Here is a 15382-nt window from a genome sequence, read left to right as displayed (position 1 = left end):
CTCTGGATAAGAGCGTCTGCTAAATGCCATTAATGTTAATGTAACGTAGTCATCCCAAACACAAAAGCACAATCAGAACATGATAGGCAGAATAAGAGCTCCAAGCATCAGTGTGCACTTACGCTCTCTGGAACTCAGGGATACTGAAGAGCACTTGCATAGTGGTGCTGAGGTAGCAGCTGTTGCCCAGGTTTCTGATGCCTGTGTACCCTGAACCATAGACTGCCTTCAGCTTTAGGCCAGATTCCTGAATCACCTCCCACTCAGTGGCTCGAGGCTGCACATGGTTGTTTGTGTGATGGCCATTCTCCATCTGGAGGAGACAGGCCAAGACGTTTGATCAAAATCAAACCAAAGGATCAAACCAAGAACATTTCTGAATTAATTTGCAAAAACGCACTCTTTGCATCTTTAGCATGTCTATTCCAAAATGTGTCAAGTGTTCTGCTATGTGAGGATCAAGTACTGCCTCTTCTTCATCAAAGGAGTAAACGTCTGTTTAAAAACAAAAGACAGTACTGAACAAATTTTTGTCTTAATGAACACGTTCTCATATAATCAAATGAAATGATTAGTTGATAAATAATGCCTTGCATGCATTGCAGATTCAGTGAGAAATTAAAATCCAAACCTGAGACACTGACCTGCTCCATCTGGGGTGATGGTGTTTAGCTTGACTGCTAGCGGGAATTTGGTTTCTTTATAGTGTTCGAGGGCATGTCCGTTCCCTCCGCTTCCATCGAAGAACCATTTCCCACAGAGGACCGAGCCATCTGTCAGGTTCAGCCACAGGTTCTCTCGCATTTCACACTTGGCACACTTCCAGCCACTAAACACAAAGCAAATCCATTCTGGAAACTCTCACATTTCAACAAAGACCTTTTTGTTGCCAAGGATGTCATTATTTGAATTTATTGGATCTGTTCACTAATTATATTGCAATATTGGCCTATCACAACATCATACAGCAAACAATAAGACACTTAAAAAGAACTCGCACGTAAGGACATCTGACTGTGTATTTTAAAGCAAAATGTTATATCACTGGAGTGTTTATAATCACTTGAATTTCAAAACTGATTCAACTGATAAAAAAAATTATCATTTAAAAAAATAAAAAAAGATTAAAGAATGGCCTAAATACCAACAATCTAAATAAATGAAAATGTAAGACTTCTGATAATATGACTCTTTAATTACAGTTCATTGGAATTCCAGACAAATTAAAACCTTCCAGTGACCCATGATTTTATAAATTGAATTTTTTTTTGGCATGCTGTGATCACATTATTTCTAAATATAATGAAAATTATTCTCACCACATTCACTGGATGTGAGCAATCATGCGTTCTGATTGGCTCCTCTATCAGCTATCAGCTCATATACCGTGAGTAAAGAAAAACAAAATGGCGGAGCGTGTTGCTGAACCGAGGACGAAATAAAAACTCTACTCGAAAACAACCCCCCCCCCCAAAAAAAGCAACAAAATATGGAATAAAGGTATTTGATGGCAAGAATATCTTTTTTTTCAAGAATTATTATTATTATCGCATTTTTCACAAATTGCTCCTGTGATTTCACCGGTTTGTTTACATTCTAAGCGGAAATTATTTTGTCGGACGTTTTGTATAAAGTTTTTATTTATCGAATTTGCAAAAAAATAAAAATGCTCAGTTTCTCAAAATCCAGTGAACGTGGATAGAATAAAACAGTTCTTCCGCTCAATCTCATTGTACATGGCTTATAGTCGACTCGGCGCTACACGTCTCGTTGGCTGTCAGCTCATGTACGACTCAATTTTGTGGAATAACTGTTAATTATAGTATGTTATTTATATGATGCAGCCCCACTATATGCATTCAGGCACAAAAACAAAATTCACAGGACATTTCCATTGGAAAATGTATCCGCTGGGGGATTTCCACAAACTTATTAAACAGAGAGAAACATTAAGCCGTTCAGATATCAGCGAAGCATATCAGATTAAAGGGGGTTTCTGAACTCCCCCACCACTATTACTAGAGTGCCAGGAAGTCCATCTGATACTCTGATATTGCACTTGCATGAGATTAACCTGGGAGGAATCCGAACTCCATTCTCTTGTTGTTGGAGACTTCTGGCATGCTTGGACACTTGAAGCTCCTCCTCCCATGAATCTTGCTCTTGCTTTTTGTATGCAGAAGCAGCATTAAGTACAGCATCACAAGCAATTGTCACCTGAATGGGACAAAAATACACATATTTCATAATTATATATACAACCCCGATTCCAAAAAAGTTGTGACAAAGTACAAATTGTAAATAAAAACAAAATGCAATGATGTGGAAGTTTCAAAATTCCATATTTTATTTAGAATAGAACATAGATGACATATCAAATGTTTAAACTGAGAAAATGTATCATTTAAAGAGAAAAATTAGGTGATTTTAAATTTCATGACAACAACACATCTCAAAAAAGTTGGGACAAGGCCATGTTTACCACTGTGAGACATCCCCTTTTCTCTTTACAACAGTCTGTAAACATCTGGGGACTGAGGAGACAAGTTGCTCAAGTTTAGGGATAGGAATGTTAACCCATTCTTGTCTAATGTAGGATTCTAGCTGCTCAACTGTCTTAGTTCTTTTTTGTCATATCTTCCGTTTTATAATGCGCCAAATGTTTTCTATGGGTGAAAGATCTGGACTGCAGGCTGGCCAGTTCAGTACCCGGACCCTTCTTCTACGCAGCCATGATGCTGTAATTGATGCAGTATGTGGTTTGGCATTGTCATGTTGGAAAATGCAAGGTCTTCCCTGAAAGGGACGTCGTCTGGATGGGAGCATATGTTGCTCTAGAACCCGGATATACCTTTCAGCATTGATGGTGTCTTTCCAGATGTGTAAGCTGCCCATGCCACACACACTAATGCAACCCCATACCATCAAAGATGCAGGCTTCTGAACTGAGCGCCAATAACAACTTGGGTCGTCCTTCTCCTCTTTAGTCCGAATGACACGGCGTCTCTGATTTCCATAAAGAACTTCAAATTTTGATTCATCTGACCACAGAGCAGTTTTCCACTTTGCCACAGTCCATTTTAAATGAGCCTTGGCCCAGAGAAGACGTTTGCGCTTCTGGATCATGTTTAGATACGGCTTCTTCTTTGAACTATAGAGTTTTAGTTGGCAACGGCGGATGGCACGGTGAATTGTGTTCACAGATAATGTTCTCTGGAAATATTCCTGAGCCCATTTTGTGATTTCCAATACAGAAGCATGCCTGTATGTGATGCAGTGCCGTCTAAGGGCCCAAAGGTCACGGGCACCCAGTATGGTTTTCCGGCCTTGACCCTTACGCACAGAGATTCTTCCAGATTCTCTGAATCTTTTAATGATATTATGCACTGTAGATGATGATATGTTCAAACTCTTTGCAATTTTACACTGTTGAATTCCTTTCTGATATTGCTCCACTATTTGTCGGCGCAGAATTAGGGGGATTGGTGATCCTCTTCCCATCTTTACTTCTGAGAGCCGCTGCCACTCCAAGATGCTCTTTTTATACCCAGTCATGTTAATGACCTATTGCCAATTGACCTAATGAGTTGCAATTTGGTCCTCCAGCTGTTCCTTTTTTGTACCTTTAACTTTTCCAGCCTCTTATTGCCCCTGTCCCAACTTTTTTGAGATGTGTTGCTGTCATGAAATTTCAAATGAGCCAATATTTGGCATGAAATTTCAAAATGTCTCACTTTCGACATTTGATATGTTGTCTATGTTCTATTGTGAATACAATATCAGTTTTTGAGATTTGTAAATTATTGCATTCCGTTTTTATTTACAATTTGTACTTTGTCCCAACTTTTTTGGAATCGGGGTTGTAGTATATACACTGCATATGACTAACACGTAGTAATTTAAGTACTTGGTACATTTGTGCAAACACATACTGTACAGAGGCCATGCGTGACTGAATTCTAAGCAGCCAAGTCAAATCAAACACTTGCTAGAAGACCAAAGCATTAAAAAAGTATGTATGGCATGCTGTCTGGGAAATAAGGGCTCCGTTTCATGTACATATGAATCTCACTTACACATGATATTAACATGCAGACACTATATGCATACACATTTTGGAGGAAAGGAAATGAATGACAAATCCAGGTATATTGCAAAGATGAGGAAACATATTCAGGTATGAATGACCATCTCTGGAGGCGGAGTCATACTGCGTTTGGATGCGGGTGCAGCACAAACACAGCCCGAATGCTCCAAGGACTAGACAATGAGAACTGTAATCAATGCTTCTTCCTGAAATTACTACTAAATCACCACTCAGAGACTGAAACCGATGTGAGGTGTGTCCTTGAACAGCACTAAAGTGTGTGTCTGGATAACGTGAGAAGGAAGGAAGAGCTCCATCAGCAACAAATGTGCATTCATCTTAAAATTAGATGCAACTGTAAACAGTATGTGTTCTTTGTCATCAGAATTGTATATACAGAGTATAAGGAGTTCTTGTCCAAGTGCCTTTTAAAACTATTTATTGCATTGAAGAAGCTATTTTACTCTGCAGTGCATTAGTATTCCCCCCCCCCCCCCCCCCCGAACTATTTTGTAGTGTCACAACCTGGAACTGAAATGGACTAAATAGCAATGATATGACATGTTATGAATCCAATATGTTATGAAACCAAAATTGAAATGGATGGATCAATTTGGTTGTTAAAATTATTTACAAAAAAAAAGTGAATATTGTGATAAGTATTCAGCCACACTGGTGTGACCTCACTAAATTCACTGTCCATAATGCAACCAGTTGACATCAGAAATTACATAATTAATTGAATCGAGTTCATAAAGACCAAGGAGCTATCAAAACAAGTCTGGGACAAAGTTCTTGAAAAAGTATCAATCAGGGCTTGGTTATAAAAAATATCCCTGACTTTGAAAACGTAGAATCATTATTAAAACTAGACTGCATTTACGCAGAGAAAATGCAAAGTGTGCTTGCTGAGCTGTAGCAGAACAGCTATCATGCTAGCATGCTAACAGCTAGCATGCCAACATGCTAACAGCTAGCATACTAGAGTGGAGGAGCTCCTTATGACATAATCACCCATTCATTTCAATGGCACGGAATTTTGCCAAAAAAACGGGAATACTGAACGAACGACAAGGGGTAGTGCAACCATTTTAATAAGCAAGCCATTCCAGATCGGGCCCTACATTTCAGCGTTGGAACGGTGTCTCTATCTCGAAAGCCCTAGGAGGAGTAGTGGATCCAAAAAACGTGTGAAACGGAATAATAATAATAATAATAATAATAAAACTTAACAAGAACAATAGTGTGCTTTTGCAAGCACACTAAATATGGGGGGAAAACATGACTCAGTGTAGAAGAGGTCAGTGCCCAAGTAAAGAAGGTATTAGACCATGGACCATGAAGCAACAAAATGGTCTCTCATTGATGACTGACCATCTCTCTTGACACTACCACCACCATGCTTCACTGTAAAGAATCAAAGCTTAACATTTTTTATTTGTAAATAATTTTGCAAGCTTTACTGAACGTATATAATAGTGTTAAATATTTCCTCATTGTTACACAAAAGTCATTATTACAGCTCAGACTCTGATTTTACCAAACGTCTCAAATGACATTAGTACACAATGTGTCATGCTGTCAAAAAAAAAAAGTTAGTTTTCTTCCCATGTGTTGCTGAGGTCAGCTGATCTACATAAAATAGAATAAATGACTCCACACTATGATCTGAATCCTTCAGCTCAGATATTAATACTAGAGAGCTTTGGGCTGAAGCAGAGGACAATATTAATTCTCAAATCACACCATTGGCATGCAGGACGTACACAGGCCATTCTCACACACTCTCACTAACCAGGGCAGGCAACTCCTCGATATTTGGTAAAGGGATCTCAAAGTGGTCTGGGAATATGACAAGCTTGGCTTCATCTTCATATTCATAATCATCCCCGTTAAAGTCACGGTTAAGTTCTAAATCTTAAGAAGGGAAGATATGAGAAGAGATACATTTAGACACATATTTGCAAGATCACTGCTTTTAAGAGTTGACAGTGGACAAATCATATCTAGTCATGTAAATCAGAGAAATATTGTAAAACTTCATGAATATGAATATCTAGATCAACACAAATAGTGAGTTTGTACATTGAGAAAACAGCTCAGGGATAGATTCTCGGATACAAATTTTGCACCTTGTACATTTCCATTTCCACTATATTCAAAATGGATAAGAATAAATTGTGCTTGGCAATCTTATTAATATTCTTTCAGAGGTCCCCCCCCCACACACACACACATACACATCAGTACCACACACAGGCATTTATCCTGCCAGACTGCTGATGTTACCATCAATCAACAGAAAGAGAACCTCACAGACTGAAAACTGGCGATGACTAAATTCGGAGAAAGTATCTCCACTTTAAGGTCAGTTTATGCTCTCTTGTCCCATGACGCATGAGGTTGTCCTGGCTGATGATCAGCACATTGGTCAATTTCAAGACAAGCTAATGACACGATCAGCCATTATCTGTCCCTGAATAGGAAGGTGACACAGGTCATATAATTCCACATGCAAACAAAGTGAGAATTAAAAACAAGAAAGTAGTCTCTGAATGTACAGTAACAAAAACTGTGTGAGGATAAACTACAAAATGAGACTCCATTACAATAAAAGCAACATGCCCCCCCAAGTCAACGTCATTCCTCCAACAGTGGAAGTGTGTCAAGCATGAGGATTGACAGGGGACAGCAGCTGACGGGAGAGCAGCAGCGACAGGCTCATCGGCCGACTGTAAACCAACCCTCCCCAGCAGTAGATCAGGCCTGAGCGAGCATGTGGCACTTTAGATTTAGAACAGTTACTAACTGCACATACAAATAAATGACCTAAATTTAGCTCGGTCAGGAGAGGGCAGAGGTTAGTGAACATGAGGGAAAAAAATGTCACTAAATTAAATAAATCAATAAATAAATAAATGCAGTTTAAAGACAGGATATGCATCTAAAATAAATTATATTCATACAAAATGTGTTTTCATATTTCGATCATTAACAGCAGTCTTACCTAAAAATACTTTTCCGTTCCGTCTTCTTGGCACAGCACCCCCAGCAGCACCTGTGGCTTTCTGTGGCAAGCAACAACACGATTTATGATGGTGAAGACACCATTTACATTAAAAAAATCATAATACAGTACAAAATCAACTGCGGCATTAGGGTACAAGCTTATCCTTTTGGATACAAAGCTACTTATTTGTAATACAGGACAATTATTGTGACCAAAGCTTGTTTAAGTTGTGTTGTATTTCAGGAAAGACCATCAGAATGCTGATACGACACACTCAAGTGATTCCATGAGCGAAAAGCAGACACCAGAGCTGCAGGAATGCATCCAGCTGTTTCTGAAAAGATCTTGACATGAAATTAGGCCTATTTACTGATGCCTGCCCTGCTAACATGAGGTCAAGTGGTATAAAGAAGAAACGGCTATAGGAAGTGATTTCTATTCAAATAAGCACTTTTAATTATACATACACTAAAGTAATACTAGTTAATACGTTGTTGAGAAAGGCTTTCTAATCATGCCCATCACAGAAAGCTAATGACACACTGGCACTGTACCAGTTAGCAACCTGCTATACTGTGATTTATATTATAGCACATTGTACATGCAGTAGTTAGTGAACGCATACGGCTTGCATGTTAATTTAAAAAAATGTGCTAATGTGTACAATCACATTTCCAATACTGATCATCTAACGTTGCTTGCTTTTAGCCTTATGGAGCAGGGAAGGTATTTAACAGTTATTCCACGAAATCAAGGCGTACATGAGCTGATAACCGATGAGGCGCATAGCGCCAAGTCGGCTATAAGCCATGTACGACAAGATTGAGTGGAATAACTGTTTTATTCTATCCACATTCACTGGATTTTGAGAAACAGAGCATTTTTATTTTTTGCAAATTCGATAAATAAAAACTTTACAGAAAACATCCGACAAAACCATTTCCGCTTAAAATAGAAATAAACCAGTGAAATGACCATAGCAAATTTAAAAGTTCTATAATAATAATAATAATAATAATAATAATCTCATTCTCTCATCTGATTATCTCTAGCCGCTTTATCCTGTTTTACAGGGTCGCAGGCAAGCTGGAGCCTATCCCAGCTGACTACGGGCGAAAGGCGGGGTACACCCTGGACAAGTCGCCAGGTCATCACAGGGCTGACACATAGACACAGACAACCATTCACACTCACATTCACACCTACGGTCAATTTAGAGTCACCAGTTAACCTAACCTGCATGTCTTTGGACTGTGGGGGAAACCGGAACACCCGGAGGAAACCCACGCGGACACGGGGAGAACATGCAAACTCCACACAGAAAGGCCCTCGCCGGCCATGGGGCTCGAACCCGGACCTTCTTGCTGTGAGGCGACAGTGCTAACCACCGCGCCACCCATAATAATAACAATTATTGGAAAAAAAAGACACGTTTTTACCATCAAATATTTTTATTCCATATTTTGTTGCTTTTTTTGTATTTTTGGGGGGGGTTCTTCTTCAGGGTTTTTTGGCGATTGACAAACCAACTTACCGCCACTGACTGGGATGGAGTATGGAACAGGAGATATTGGGAGGGGTGGACGACGACCTATAGTCATTTAGCTATTTATGTTTCTTTTAAATACTTGATAATTTGGGGGGTTTTGTTTTCGAGTAAAGATTTCGTCCTCGGTTGGTTCAGCAATACGCTCTGCCATTTTGTTTTTCTCTATTCACGGTACATGAGCTGATATCCTAGTAGCAGAGTAGCCAATTAGAGCGCGCAATTGCTCATATTCAGTGAATGTGGATATAATAAAAGTACTCATATTAAAAAGTCACTGATTTATAGTATACTCTATTAGGAAACACCACAAGTTGGCCCAGTGGTTAGCGTGTCCGCCTCTTGACAAGGAGATCACAAGTTCTACTTGCGGTTGGGTCATACCAAAGACCATCATAAAAATGGTACCTACTGCCATCTGGCGAGGCACACCACAATACAGATGCAAGTAGGGAGTCAAACTCTCACGGTTACCAGAGGACCAACCCCCCACTGTAACCCTAGCTATGTAATAGGTGACAGGATGAGGGCTATAGAAACGGAGATCAGCACTGCCCAATGCATGGCCATTTTATTTTTCTCTACTCACAGTATATGAGCTGATATCCTAGTAGTAGTGTAGCCAATCACAGCGCCCGACTGCTCATATGCAGTGAATGTGGATATAATAAAAGTACTTGTATTAAAGTCACTGATTTATAGGATACTCGAATAGGAAACACCACAAGTTGGCCTAGTGGTTAGTGTGTCCACCTTGTGAAAGCGGTGAGCCGTCCGACTCACTCTTTCACGACAGGGTGGTCGCCTAACAAATAAAGAAGCGCAACTAGGGCGTACGGTACAAATAAGGAGGTGCGATTTTATTTACAATGCTCAAACCAAAAAGTGCAATAACAAAGAAACATTTCAAAATACAAACAAAAATCAACACAAGGATTGAAAAACAATAAAGATACAACGAGCAAAATAGTAAATATTAACGCAAGCACAATTTCTCATCAACACCTACAGTCACCTACATCAACCTTTCTCCTGAACTCCCACACCTAGACTGAGAAAACTGGTGTTTAAATACAAACAGCCTGATGGGTAAATTGAATGACTGAATCATTAGATAACAGGAAAATTGGTTGAGACCATTACAACATGCAAAAGGTGAGATAAGAACATTACACTACTCCTTACATCCATATCAAAATACATACATACAATGTTAACATTTCAACATACACACATTCATACACAGACTAAAATACATTTCTTACTAAACCATCATTACTACACAAAATACCATATTTAACCCCCACACATTATATTTTAACCCCCCCCCCCAGTTAATCAATGTCTCTGATTGGCTGAATGAGAAATAAAGTCTTTGGCTTGCCATAGCTCGTGTTTCCCAGGGAACGCAAAATTTGGGAACCAAAAAGTGTATGCAAATGTTTGTGTATGCGTGTGCAACGTTTGAACAAAGGGAGCAGTGTGGATTATGGAGCGATATCGGCGGGTACCTCACCGAACGCTGCGCTGCCTGGTCACTCAGGCGAGTACGGAAAGTTTTTGAAATGTTGACGTGACAAAGGACTCCAAACGCGGTTGCCGACTCCGCGAGTGAAAATCCAATCCTCACATGTGCATGTATGCAGGTGTCTGTGTGTGTGCCTGTCAGAAAACGGTATCCGCTTAAAGGGGGAGAGGATCTAACGCATCTGTGAAAAGGGAGGGCCGCCTTTTCACACACCTCTTGACCAGGAGATCGTGAGTTCTGGTTAGTACTGGGACAGAAGACTGCTTAAGAAGACCAAGTCCTGGCACAGGAGGGACTTTGACTATTAGGAAATAGTAAACTACTACAAATAAACAAACAATTAGGATAGTGTCAATTTTTCCAGTATGATTAATTGTATACAAAATAATATGAATACTGTCATATTTGGCAATAAGCCATGCACACTGAATTGACATCATTGTTTATTTCTCTACTGCTAACAACAAACACACACAGCATGAGAAAGCACACTGCCACACCACCTCAACAGCCACATCCACAATAGCCTAAGTGATCTTGCTTATAATGATCACAATTATACACCAGCATCTTCATTCGGACTTCAAATTCCCAGCCCAGCCCAGATTAAATCAATAAATGTCAACTTGTTAGTGATCATTCACTCAATGGGCCTCATGCAAGAACCACTCATACAAACAGATTTGTTCTGAAGTGGCTTGTACGAGTGATTTTGGAGAACTTGCTGCATTCTCCAATCCGCTTATATTTTGAATTTTCTCTTAGGCAGGGACGCAATTTACGAAAGGCCCAGACCTGGTGTCGGAGTCATGTGCAATTAGCCTACTGTTATTCAAACCTAAGTTTCTCACTTCATTACTGTGAAGCAATTCTGAGTTTCTAAATCTTATATACACATCATAATTATGTTGACATAATCCTATTTCCCTCTACAATTTGAAGTATAATGTAATTCTAAATGTATTCATATACCCTAACGATAACATTATTGTGGCAGCGGGGGCGTGGTCAAGCGCCGGTCTGTGACAGGAGGGCGGAGTCAGGGAAGGTAAGTGGCAGAATCACTACACCTGACGTCAATTAACCTGTGTTTGTGTGTGTCTTCCCAGTGACTGCGCCCTATTTAAAGAGGGAGAGCTGAGAGCAGAGGAGAGCTCATCCCCGAACAAGACGCCAGTCCTGTGTGCGTCTATATCAGTAAAGATTGTTACACTGAAAAGTAGAGCAATAAACGCTATTTTGAACCCGATCTCTGTCCTGCCGTCCTCTGTGCTCCACCCACCCATACGAACTGCTACAATTATTAATTTAAATTAGCTATTGATGCTATTGTATAACAGTACAATATCAATATGAACATCTCAAACTGTAAAACGACTTAAATTATGCAGTATTTTGAGGTTAATTGAACCTCTGAAAGCAGGACTTCAATCTCTGAACTTATAAAGTTCTTCTTTTTAGTCTTTTATGCCATTTTCATGAATGAACACTTCCTGTCATATGGGGCAGGACCTGTAGCCTTCTGTGGTATTATTGCGGCGTTAACTTTGCTAATTTACAATTCTCATAAATGCGTGCTGAATTATGCATAGGTGGTACACATGTACATGTTTACACAGGGTTATTCACATGGTTATCTGAAGTTAGGAGCGTTTGCTGAATCTGACGTAGCACACTCATACAAGCCCACAATATGAAAAAAAAAAAGTGAAAGGAATTTAAGATAATAATACGCAAATGTTCTTGCATGAGGCCCAATATGTTTTCTAGCAAAGACACAAGTGTAACCATACTCAACCAACTAAAGAGAGAAGTTGACAGTATCGGGGGAAAAAAAAAACAGCTTGTTGATTCATACTGGTCAGGAGGTACTGATTAATTTTCTATAACAGCAGTTCAGACAGTGGTTCCAGCTGGATTCAAGTCACAATTTTAAATTAATGCACTCATTCTAATATGCTATGGTTTCTTCTATATTAGGTAGACTGCCTTTCAGATTTTTCAAGTTTAGGTCATAAAATTATTTTCCCTGACACCCAATTATTTTTGTTTAGTGGACTGAAAGCTACTGAATTCGAATCACAGACTTCCAATTTTATCAGTTTTTTTTTTTTTTTTAACAGAACAATGAATTTAGGGCCACACAAATTCTCTGCTATTTTTTCCTGCATCACCATGACCCGATTCAAGATACTATGTCATGCATCACATTGTGGGCTTTCCCCGTTCGCGCAAGGCATTGTGGGATACAAATTTGAAACAGGAGAGAAAAATGGAGGAATGGCCTGATATTTTGTGAGATATTACAGAAATAAACATCACAATGACCAGATTTCAGACGGAACTAAAGCTAGACTAAAGCCATCTAGCTTTAACAGTTATTCCACGAAATCAAGTCATACATTAGCTGACAGCCGATGAGGTGCGTAATACGGAGTTGACTATAAGCCATGTACATCAAGATTGAGTGGAATAACTGTTTAATTCTATCCACATTTACTGGATTTTGACAAACAGAGCATTTTTGTTTTTTGTAAATTCAATAAATAAAAACTTTATACAAAACGTCCGACAAAATCATTTCTGCTTAGAATGTAAACAAACCGGCGAAAAGACAGTAGCAATTTGTGAAAAATTTTATAATAATAATTCTTGAAAAAAAATTTTAAAAGACACATTCTTACCATCAAATACTTTTATTCCATATTTTGTTGCGCTTTTTTTTTGTATTTTGGGGGATTTTGTTTTCGAGTAGAGTTTTTATTTCATCCTCGGTTGGTAACACGCTCCACCATTTTGTTTTTCTCTATTCACGGTATATGAGCTGATAGCCTAGTAGTAGAGTAGCCAATCAGAGCATGCGATTGCTCATATACAGTGAATATGGATAGAATAATAACTTACACAGGGACTTGGATGGCAGACATAAATATTTTATCAGAATCTCCAGTGTCAGCATTTTGCAACAGTCAGAGGTTTTCTGAAACAAAATCTTCATGAGGGCGGCATGGTGGTGTAGTGGTTAGCACTGTCGCCTCACAGCAAGAAGGTCCGGGTTTGAGCCCCGTGGCCGGCGAGGGCCTTTCTGGGTGGAGTTTGCATGTTCTCCCCGTGTCCGCGTGGGTTTCCTCCGGGTGCTCCGGTTTCCCCCACAGTCCAAAGACATGCAGGTTAGGTTAACTGGTGACTCTAAATTGACCGTAGGTGTGAATGTGAGTGTGAATGGTTGTCTGTGTCTATGTGTCAGCCCCGTGATGACCTGGCGACTTGTCCAGGGTGTACCCCGCCTCTCGCCCGTAGTCAGCTGGGATAGGCTCCAGCTTGCCTGCGACCCTGTAGAACAGGATAAAGCGGCTAGAGATAATGAGATGAGATGAATGAAAATCTTCATGATGAGTGTTTTTCAGATTCTCGATAAGAAGCTGCATTTTTTGTATAATTAAATTTAAATAAGGGCTGGTGAGGGAAGGACTGTTAATAGCTGCTTAACGTAAATGATAACAGGAACTAACTTGTTTCATGGATGTTTCACAACCTTAAAACACAACTATGAATGGAGCAAAAGGTATGACGTGCCATTCTTTAATAAAATTTTTTTTTTAATTACTGACTAATTGCTGTGGTATAAGAGCAATAAACAATTTAGTTTTACTGTTAAACTAATGAAGTTCATTATTTTACTATAACAGCACACAGTTTGTTCACTTCAGGATAACAGGGTAAGCAAAGCAGTCTTGTTTTCTCTGTGTGTCTCTGAAGCTGCTCCTTTGTATATCCACATATTAAAAAAAATCATTTTCATATGTAAATGTGTATCTACATGGGAAATGTTTAAATGAATTCATTTCTGCTCTGACTGCATTTTGTTGACAAAGTATCAAAAGGCCAGCATGTCAGTGTCTCAGGAAACAGCTTCGAAAAGCCAAAAGCCAAACCAGAGAAAAGTGGAAAATAAGACCAGTCATTTTCCTTACCTCCTTCACATGACGTTTTAAGTGCATGTACACACACTGTCCAGTTTTACGGTAATGTCTCTCCACATGTTCTCTTCCAAAGCCCAGGAATGTGTTCATACACACATACAATCCACCTTCTGATTCCTGCGGAGGAAAAAAATAACCACAGGGGGGAAATAAACAACCAAAAAAAAACAATAGTAATTACATATTAGTTTCATTTTGAAAATGTCCAGGAGACTGTCAACACCAAATGTGATATTCTTATAAGGAAGGTTTAAAATGTACGCATTCCCCCTTACAAAATATCTTGATCTTAGTCTGCAGACTCATAGCCACAGAAAATCTTTTATACAAACTGAAGTGAGCTAATGCAATGTGTTAGTGGCCAATTTCTCTTCTCTTCTTATTTTTGAAGGCAAAATGGAACACAATAAGAAGAAATCTGACTTTGGGTGAATATTAAGTGCAGGCCTTTTACATCAAAAACAAATCCTGAAATATAGAAACTTGGGGATTTAAAAGTATTATGGATTGGTGATCAGTGAAATTACTGAAATTGAGGTGTTTGTATTACTGGAAATCTACACAAAGAGAAAGCTTGTCTAGCTTAAATTTTGTAAAATGGGCCAGTGTACGGACCCCGGCTCTTGGAAAAAAGTTCTCAGCAGCTCGGGGTGACACATGAGCTTTAACAGCAAGGGGGTAAAAATAGTCTGCAATGAACTCCAAACAGCTGAGTCACCTTTAAAACGGCTACAGCTACACACATCTAGAGCATTAAAGCAGCATGGTCATTAAGATGTGAAGAAAACTGTGTGAAAGAACACCTCGGTTTAGTGAATGGGTATGGATGGTTCGGATTAGAGCATCACTGGTATGTGCTTTTCCTGGAAAGTCTGGTTTACCAGGTCAGGAACATGTCAAAGGCCTTGTGCTGCTAGACATCGAGCTAAAGTGGCTATTGTTTTTCATTTTTTCTGACAGGCAGACAACCTGTCAGCATCCAGCACCACACACCCAGGCTCTATTTATAGATCTCATCTCATCTCATTATCTGTAGCTGCTTTATCCTGTTCTACAGGGTCGCAGGCAAGCTGGAGCCTATCCCAGCTGACTACGGGCGAAAGGCGGGGTACACCCTGGACAAGTCGCCAGGTCATCACAGGGCTGACACATAGACACAGACAACCATTCACACTCACATTCACACCTACGGTCAATTTAGAGTCACCAGTTAACCTAACCTGCATGT

The 15382-nt window shown here is 39.5% G+C and overlaps 1 protein-coding gene across 9 annotated transcripts in view; it reads right to left on the bottom strand.

Annotated features, from left to right (window-relative positions):
* The window catches only part of usp13 (ubiquitin specific peptidase 13), a 73809-nt gene that overhangs the window by 51267 nt on the left and 7160 nt on the right, over positions 1-15382 (bottom strand). For 7 of the 9 annotated variants that reach the window (XR_009654578.1, XR_009654577.1, XR_009654579.1 and 4 more), the window contains exons 2-8: positions 14146-14271; positions 7095-7155; positions 5883-6004; positions 2075-2217; positions 645-829; positions 401-495; positions 123-313 (exon numbers count right to left, since the gene is read on the bottom strand). Coding sequence is in view for 6 of the 9 variants with exons in the window: in XM_060919851.1 (XP_060775834.1) it covers positions 123-313; positions 401-495; positions 645-829; positions 2075-2217; positions 5883-6004; positions 7095-7155; positions 14146-14271 (923 nt within the window). In the remaining 3 variants the exon portion in view is untranslated. Of the gene's footprint in view, positions 1-122; positions 314-400; positions 496-644; positions 830-2063; positions 2218-5882; positions 6005-7094; positions 7156-14145; positions 14272-15382 lie in introns of those variants that run through there. The other 2 variants (XM_060919856.1, XM_060919857.1) reach the window with 2 other exon arrangements.

This window comes from Neoarius graeffei, chromosome 4 (assembly GCF_027579695.1).
Source record: "Neoarius graeffei isolate fNeoGra1 chromosome 4, fNeoGra1.pri, whole genome shotgun sequence".
In the NCBI taxonomy this organism is placed as follows: domain Eukaryota; kingdom Metazoa; phylum Chordata; class Actinopteri; order Siluriformes; family Ariidae; genus Neoarius; species Neoarius graeffei.
The sequence above is the reverse complement of the archived record's forward strand: the minus strand, read 5'-3'. Positions and strand labels throughout refer to the sequence as shown.